The sequence below is a fragment of the Cannabis sativa genome, chromosome 9 (genome assembly GCF_029168945.1).
Source record: "Cannabis sativa cultivar Pink pepper isolate KNU-18-1 chromosome 9, ASM2916894v1, whole genome shotgun sequence".
NCBI classification, from domain to species: domain Eukaryota; kingdom Viridiplantae; phylum Streptophyta; class Magnoliopsida; order Rosales; family Cannabaceae; genus Cannabis; species Cannabis sativa.
The window spans coordinates 7,544,174-7,553,537 of record NC_083609.1 but is presented as its reverse complement, the minus strand read 5'-3'; the positions used below and the strand labels follow the sequence as shown (position 1 = coordinate 7,553,537).

Here is a 9,364-nt window from a genome sequence, read left to right as displayed (position 1 = left end):
ATGGCTACAGACTTAAAAGACATAGTCACCTAAAGATATCAATCGATTTTCCAAACCTTTGCACCCAAACAGTTGGTGAATTCATTTGTGTGATTAGTTCAATCATTGAAGTATGATTTTTTATTTAAACTTAACTTTAATATCATAAGGGAAACTTACAAAAATATTGAAATTTGAGTAAATTTTTACAAAAATATTGTCACACGAGAATCTTTTCAAAAATTCTGTGTTTTTGTAAAACACCAGTAAAACACGAAGCAAAACAACTCAAAACAACAGTAGAACAATTAAAAAATACCAGTAGAACACCAGTGAAACTTAACACAGTATACTGCAGTATGAAACTTATCAAAAAATACAGTAAAAAAGTAAAAAATTCCGCCTAACAGTATTTTTGTAAAAAAAATAACAAAAGTTAGTATACCATAGAAATTTCCCAACCCTAAACCTTAAGATTGTAAATCATAATTCATCTCTTACATACTTTTCTTTCAAATCACTATGCCTTCTCATCTCAATGCTAAATTCATAATTAAGTTTATGACTTTATGTGGATGAAATCTTGAAAACGGTATTTAATTATAAATATATATTTAAAATTGATGTAATTATCACTAAACAGAATACAATCGCACGCGAAGCGCAGTTTATTTCTTAGTTATATTAGTAAGTATACTAATTCATCCAAAAAATAAAAAGTAACAAACATTAAGGGCTTGTTTGTCTTTATAATTTAAAAATTGTTTTCAATTTTTAAAAGTATAAAATAGCTTTTAAAAACTAATAGGAGGCGTTTGGCCAAATTTTTTAAAACCAGTTTTTTGAAAATTGAGTTTTAAAAAATAAGAAAACAGAGAAACATCAAAATGTTGTTTTCTATTTTCAAAAACAATTTTTTTGTCTAACATATTCTTTTTTATATTTTTGCTCACATACCTAGATCCCGGACCTAGACTCGAACTAGACCTGGACCTTGGACTCGATACCAGACCTGAACCCTAACTCCGACCCCCGCTCTCAGACGCGGATGTGGATGCGTACCCCAAACTCCGAACCTGAACACAGACCCTAACCCGAACGCGGGCTCGTGGTGGACCCTGGACCTAGATACCGAACACGAATGCATACCTCGGACTCCAAACCTCGGACCCTAGACCCTAAACCCCATACCTAGTGATCTTTTAGAATATGAGTCCAGGTTTAAGGTTCAAGTCTAGGGTCCGAGTCCGAGATTGGGGTCTGGGTCCTGGTTCGGGTTCCGGGTCCGAGTTCGGGGTCTGGATTCGGGTCCGGGATTTGATCGGAGGTGGGATGAGCTCATGTTGTGATATGGTGTAGACCGTAGAATATTGATTATTTTTAATGAAAAAAAAAATCTAAGAATAGTTTTAAAAAACTTGGGTTTGATTGGTTTGTGATTCAAAAATTTTGTTTTTTAAAAATGTGTTTTGGAAACAAAAATTTAAATTTTGTAAGTGAAAATTTGTTTTTAAATTTGTGATTGATTGTAGTGTGATTTAATGTTTTTGAGTTTTAAAAAAGTGAATATGTGATTGGTTGAGAATCTCAAAATAAAAAAGTAAGAGAATAATTGGAGAGTTTTTGGATTCAATAATTTGAAAACACAAAAAACATAAAAATAGCGTTTTCATTATTTAGCCTAAAACTCAAAATAGTATTCAAATTTTGTTTTTGAAAACACTCAACCAATCAAGAATTTTTAGGTGGACACCCACTATTTTAATTTTCAAAAACATATAATAGTTTTCAAATACTATTAAATTTTTAAAATGACAAAAAACTATTTATTATTATCACTTTTAAAAATACTATTCTAAAAACTAAAAATATAGCCAAATAACTTCTAATTTATTCCTTTCTTTTTTTTTTAAAAAAAAAAAAAAGCAACAAAAAAAAAAAAAAAAAAAGCAACAACAACACGAAACAATAAAGCACCAATTTATTGTACAACACAAAGAAACCACGTTCTCGTAACAAAAAAATAAGGTTAATATATACACGCTCTTTCTCTCAAGATACATATGTGCTTAGTTATAAATACATTAAACCATATGAACCCCAAAAGATGACTTAAATTTAATTAAATAAAAAAAATAAATAGTATATCTTTGGCAATATATAATGTACTGTCAAAAATGTACTATAGGTCATAAAAGAGAAGAGGCTCTAACAGTGCTCTAACAGTCATACCACTTAGGTTAGAGCTACAGTAATATTTTTTTATCTACATTTAGTAAGTTTTAAGGTAAAATATGTTTAGCAAATAAATACTATTATTGGGAATTTTATTTGTACCCATAATAAATAAAGTTTAATATTAAAAAAATTACTTCAAATAATTTTTAAAAATTACTCTTAATATATATTTTTTTTAATTTTTTTCTCATATTATTTTTTTTATCAATACTTATTTTATTTTTATTTTTATTTTTATAATTTATTTTAAATCATGTATACCTTTTTCTTTTCTAATAAAATTTCATATAAATTTTTATTTTAAAGTTTTTTTATGATATTTAAAATATAATTTATTTTTATTTAATAAGTATATTTTTAAGAATATGAATTGAAAGAAAAAAATTAAAAATAACTAATGTAATTAAATATATATTATGTAAAATAAATATTATAGAAATGGAATGCACTTATACGTTTTTGTGGTGCAAATAAAATTTCTTTTTTGAATCCTCTATTTTACAAAAGTTAATAGAGTGAACTTTTTTGTTTGGTTGATTGACAATTCAAACCCTTAATTTTCAAAGTAGTACAAAATAGATCATGAACTTAATTTTTCGTCAAATTAAAACTTTATAATAACTTGACTTAAAGGTATTACGATGAGAATAATTATACTATTTGTAATTATTCGTACTAGAAACTGGTTTCATGTTGTTATATTAATTAAAAAGAATAGATAAAAATTCACTTTTAAGATCTATTTTATATTATTTTAAAAAATACATAAATTGTTATTTATTATTTAATTTGTAATTTTTATAAAATATATAATCTAAAATATTATTTACCTAATTTTAAATATATAGTTATTTTAGTGCTTTTAATCTTAAAAAAAAGTACAAATGAATTCAAAAGAGAAATTATAACTTGGAATGAATGTACTATCACTAAACCATTTGAACTAGCTCAAGTGATTCTTGGGTAACTGGATTATGAATGTAATTTAGGCCAATTCCAATGGGCCTGCAAAACATCAATTATGGTGTGATATTACACCAAAACCAATTCCAACCGAACGGCAATTGTATAACCATTTTTGGGTTTGTCTACAGTGTCCCACTATATTTGGGTGGGCACTGTAGACAACACTAAATTATTTATTTTTTTTAATTTTTTAATAATTATATAATATTTAAAAAAACTAAATAATTATAAATAAATATTAATCAAAACTTTTATAAATGTATTTGTTTGTATTTTTATATTTTTAAGTGTGCTAAAAAAATAATTTAGGGGTGTTCGCGGGACGGGTATTGCGGTTTTTGACCATTTTTTTAAACCAATCCACACATGCGGTTTTTTTAATTTTCCAAACCACACCCGCACTGCGAAACTAAAAAACTGCGAAAACCGCACCGCAAATAATGGATTATTTACTACTATAATTTATTAGATTTAACAAATATTTAGTATTTAAATATTCTTATTATATTAATAAAATAATAGAATAATGAAAAATATAATATTTGGTGTAATTTTTTGATATTGTAGTTAGAATTGAAAAAAAATTTAGTATTGAAATAGTAATTTTTTTTTGTGTTAAATAACCAAATTTAAGTTTCTCCAATGCCCTTATAAACGCTTTAATAATAATTAAAAAAAAAAAAAATAGAAGATTCGATTTTTCCGCAAGACTCTACAAATACATTATCACCACTTTTTTTTCCCAGAAACGGTGTATCGATTTTCCCTCCAAAACCCTACACACACTATTATTCCTCTCAATTATCATCGAAAACCCTAATCTGATCCCTTTTCTCTCGTTGGATTTCCTTCATTGATGATAATCTTAGGTATTTATAAGTAAAAATTTCATAAATCGTGATGTAATTATGACCATAATTGTAAAAAAGAAAGATCATGTTTTGATGTGGATGTTTACAGTGATGAGTTCTTCTGGAGACAACAATGGAAGCAACCTTTCAGTTTCAGGTCTGAATTCTGAGGATCAGTAGCCATGGCAAGCAGCTAATTAATTACCCATCAACTTTTTGGACCGTCTTCCTTTCCCCTGTTCTACAGTAAGATATCTCGGTACTTTTTAGTAAATATTATTATTATCTCCATTATCGAAGTTGCGAGAAAGCGCTTTGTAGTGTTAGTGATGAATGTCTCAGACCCTGAAAGTAATGCGTGTAGAATGTTGATTGATGAGAATGGCGTTCTTTATATTGAAATGAACACTGCTTTTTCTGAGGAGAAAAATCCAAAACAGGTCTCCTTCAAGGAAAACTCAAGTGGTGGTGGCTATGTGAATCTGAGTCCTTCAAAGAGTGAAAAGGGAGTGGCATCTACTGTGATCTCTGGTGTTGCTTCTTTGACAATGAAAAAAGATAAGAAAGGGGTCAAACGTAAACGTAAAGAAGGTGAGGATGGAGAGTCAGATAAGGCCAGGAAGAGGAAAGTGCTTAAGGAGATTGTTAAAAGTGATGGCTTGATAAAAAGCTCTGAAATTGATTCGAGCTTGCATGAGACATCAGACTTGAAATTTTTGATATACCCTGATCCAGATTTCAACAACTTTGACAAGGACAGGAAAGCTGAGCTTTTTGCAGCAGGGCAGGTATGGGCTGCTTATGATTTTTATAATGTCATGCCTAGATTCTATGCTCATATAAAAAGTGTTTCTTCTCCCGGGTTCAATGTGCACATAACTTGGTTAGAGCCGGTGCCAACTGATGAGAATGAATTAAAATGGCATGTGGCGGACTTGCCATTTTCTTGTGGTGAGTTCAGTTATGGGGATTCTGAGAAAACAACAAATCGTTTTATGTTCTCTCACCAAGTTTCTTGGGAGAAAGGTAGTAGTAGAGGTACCTTCTTGATACATCCAAGAAAGGGGGAGATCTGGGCTCTCTTTAAAAACTGGGATATTAAATGGAGTGGTGATCCAGCTGCTCATAGTAAGAGTGAATATGAATATGTTGAAATTTTGTCTGATTATGCTGAAGGTGTTGGAATAAATGTTGCTTTATTGAACAAAGTTAATAAATTTGTGAGTGTTTTCTGTCGGGTTAAGAAGAAAACATTTCGTGTTCCACCAGGTGAGTTATTGAGGTTTTCCCATATGATTCCATCCTATAAAATGGAAAGTAATGAAAGAGGGGTACCAGATGGATCTTTCGAACTTGATCCGGCTGCTTTGCCTGTAATTAAAACCACGGCAAGGGGTGTCAATGACATGCAAAGGAGTCGTCCTTCAGAGACTCAGCAGGACAGTTCTGCCATTCCTTTAGCTCCAAGGCCAGAAAACTTGCAACTTCCAGATTCTGAGTTCTACAACTTTGATGCTGATAAATCCAAAAATAAGTTTCGGCCTGGTCAGATATGGGCATTGTATAGTGATGAGGATAGCATGCCAAAATACTATGCTAAGATCAGGAAAATTGATCTTTTCCCATCTTTCAAACTGCATATTTCATGGCTTGTTTCTGATGAGTACGTGCCTCTTTCTTGCGGTAGATTTACAATTAGAAAGGGTGAGGGTCCGGCCTATGATTGTTTAAACTATTTTTCTCATCAAGTAAACGCAGAGCTTACTGGTAGAAGAAATGAATATGGAATTTTTCCTAGGAAAGGTGAAATTTGGGCATTGTACAGGAACTGGAAGCCCAACAGAAACAGTAGTGACTTGGAAAACTGTGAATATGACATAGTGGAAGTTCTTTCAGCTACTGTTTTACTAATAAAGGTTTCAGTTTTGGAACGCGTCAATGGTTTTATCTCAGTATATAAGGCTCGACTGCAGGGTGGATCAACCTTAATATGGAGAATTCCCCAAGTTGATTTTTTTAAGTTTTCTCACCAGATTCCTGCATTCCGTCTTACCGAAGAGAGAGGAGGCAAGCTTAGAGGCTTCTTTGAACTTGATTCTGGTGCCTTACCAGCTGGTTATTTTGGTTGAACCTAGTTTCATACCCTGCCTATAAAATTTATAAAGAAATCTTTGCAGTATGCAACTTCTCATTTTGATCCATGGTTTAGCTGTGTTACAGAATCAGGTGAGGCTGGATCTTTGCCCTGCTTTTGTTACAGTGAAAGGTTCATGTACTGATCCTTGATATTTTGTACTTTATTGTTTGTCAGCATGGAAATGTATGAAGTGTATTATTAACATACCCTTTTGTGAATGCTCTCGTTCCTTTTGATTTCGCCTCCAACAGTTCTTAGTGGATTAGGAAATGTTTTAAATCTCTTGGATCCCTTTTGCTGGTTTCATGAGTTCTTAGGCCTTCTGAATGGTCTTGTGATCCAAAAGACATTCTCCCAACAATTTCTGATTGTGGCCTATTGAGAATTATGAAAGTTTATTTTAACACTGACTCATTCATTTGAGTGTGGCTGGGGTTTATGCTACACCTCAATGATAGAATAAATAGAGGGGAGAGAGTTCATTTGTGGGTGTGGAGAATTATTTTGTATTGAGCAGTAGCTCTTGGGAGAGTACTGGTCTCTTCAATACCCCAGCAGTTGTTCTATTGTTCACTTCTTTTATCATCTAAATGAGGAAATTCTTATCAATTGAATTGACTGACCATGCTATTTATTCACTTATTAAGTATATATGTATGTACTCTAGTAAAACAACTTGTTAACCATGCTTTTTATTTGTGCTTTTGTCAAGTTAATTCAGATACAAGTTACATTTATAGTTTTGTGTATAATTCATATTGTGCTTTATGTGTGTTTATTATCTTATTATTATGCTCGTTTGCAGACATGATTGTTCTCAGATTTTATAACTTGATCTCACCTTTTTATTCATCAGGTGTGGGATTACATCTTTCTAACTGTGTGTGAATTTTTATAAAGCAAAATTTACTAGTATGAATAACTATATTATGTGGACAAATCTCTTACTTGCACCATGATTTAGTGTCAAATTTTGGTCACTGTTTGCTTGAATGTCAAATGAAGTAAAGACCCTAAACTTAAAAGTTGTGATTTGTTAAGACTTCTTTTTTTTGAGTACAGATATATTAGACAGTTGACACTATTATTATTAAGTCTACCAATACTTTTTCTCTTTCTCTTTTATATCTCTCCTCTCATTATGTTGAATGTGTATTTATGTATATTTATTGTTGTTGCTACCTGCTGTTATTATTATTAGAATATCCTTATGTGACATGCTGTTCTTTGATAATTAAGATATGAAATCATTGTTATTAAATTCTTTTAAAAATGATTCTGAATTTAATATTTGGAATGAAAGTAACATCACTGCCACTTCTTTCCCTTTGTTTTGTCAGAAGTATCACAGAAGCACTCATTTCTTTATTCTATCATTTAAAATACTTTACCAAAATTTAACTTTTTTTCTTTTATTTTACCTCACAATTTATATTACCATAAATCAGTTTCTTTATATTATTTTTAAAAGGGAAATTTGATTTTTTATGCTTACATTTGTTAAAAAAAATTTTCTAAACAAATAATAACTAATATTTGTAAGATATGACAATTTTTATGATATCTTTAAAATACTCCATTTACATCACCCCATTTACACCATCGGACCACCCATTGGGCCACCCATCGGACCATCCATCGGGCCACCCCATCGGACCACCCATTGGACCCATTGGACCACCCATCGGACCAAATCTGCTACCAATTTTTTTTTTTTTTTTTTATGTTTTTGTACATACAAAAGTAGATCGTGACCATCTACTACCATTGGACCCCATCAGACTACCAATTTTTTATTTTTTATTTATTTATTTTTTTTTTGCACTAGAAAAAAGTATGGAAAATTTGAGAGGGATATTTTTGGGTTTTAGATAAAGTGGTCATATATTTTCAATGATGATATGTATTAGTTTAGAAATAAAATATTAGGTATATGTAAGTATAGAAAATCAAATTTCCCTTTTAAAATTATACTTTTTATTATGTTTTACTTTCTTAAAAGCAAATAAATAAAGGAAAATTTTTAAATAATGATATATAATAATTATAAGCCAATGAATAATGCTTCTCTTTATTTGGAAAAGTACTACTCATCGAGCTAAAAAAAATATGTATAGTAGAATGGAGACTTACCTTCATTTCTTACAGACCAAAGAGCAAGAAGAGTTGCACTAGCAAACCGGGTTAATTATGTTTCCCATCCACTGCTAGAGTGTAGAGCCCTCTAGAGACTTAAGGATCCACCAGTGCAAAATGAAGTGCATCACTGTGAATGTTCCAATGAATACATAACCAAATTTGTCGAGCCAATGAACAATGAAAGAACAGGACAAGAAAGGAGTCATCATGACACTGCAAATGATGCAATTTAAACCATTGCCAAATATTGCTTGAAGCTGCTGACCTATAGACAAGATATTTCTCCCAACTTTCTACAAGAATAACTTAGGTGGCGTAATGAAATAGAATGGAAAGAAAATAATTTTTATTACATTCCTTTGTTTGGTTGTATTTTAAAGTATTAGAATGACATTCCAATGGAATGCTCTATCCACTATTTTTGTGGAATAATTATTTTATTTTAAAAAGGAATAAAAAACTATTCTAATGTAACAAGAGAAAAAATTTAATAATTTGTTTATCATTTTTTTTTATGCATTTTAAATTTTATTCCATTTTTATTCCCATTTTCATTTCTATTCTTATATTTTCATTCCTCCCAAACAAACGCCACCTTAATTCTTTCATGGATGGGGCTTTCCAAAGAAACTTCTGAAAGCCATCACAAAGTCCAACTCCAATAGAGACCAAGGATCGATAGGTTTGTTTCACAAAAAAGTTGTCATCGACAATGTCCTTCCAAATCAAAAAATGATTGTTCTCTACGGAAAGTCGTTTATTGAGGTTATGGTTGCCACTAAAACTCATCACAGACCAATTATGACATTCATCACTTCTCCATGTGACATTCAACAATAGGGAGGAGGACAAAATAACTCTTCCCTTCTCTTGAACCCTTGGATTGAAAGAAGCCTGGTAAAGCTCCTAGGAAAGCCATAGGTCAATCGAATTTTGATTCCCCAGTAAGAAACAACTAGGATCCTAATTAACTCTCTGAAGCTAATAATTTCTCGCACCACAAAAGGCGCATTGGAAGGTAGTGAAAGATTCTAAAAAATTTCATCAATCTTGC

The 9,364-nt window shown here is 30.9% G+C and overlaps 1 protein-coding gene across 3 annotated transcripts; it reads left to right on the top strand.

Moving 5' to 3' along the window:
* The first annotated feature begins 3,865 nt into the window (after positions 1 to 3,865).
* Positions 3,866 to 8,624, top strand: LOC115721952 (uncharacterized). Of its 3 annotated transcripts, XM_061104553.1 has the most exons (3): positions 3,867 to 4,052; positions 4,144 to 4,280; positions 4,475 to 6,796. In XM_061104553.1, the coding sequence occupies exon 3, from the start codon at positions 4,583 to 4,585 to the stop codon at positions 6,161 to 6,163; it is 1,581 nt and encodes a 526-aa protein (XP_060960536.1). In that variant the 5' UTR covers positions 3,867 to 4,052; positions 4,144 to 4,280; positions 4,475 to 4,582; the 3' UTR covers positions 6,164 to 6,796. The 3 variants fall into 3 exon arrangements, 2 of the variants coding, with proteins under 2 accessions (XP_030506922.2, XP_060960536.1); XR_009684637.1 differs by adding an exon at positions 8,320 to 8,624 and having other exon boundaries at positions 3,866 to 6,260; XM_030651062.2 differs by having other exon boundaries at positions 3,866 to 4,052; positions 4,144 to 6,796.
* Positions 8,625 to 9,364: the final 740 nt, after the last annotated feature.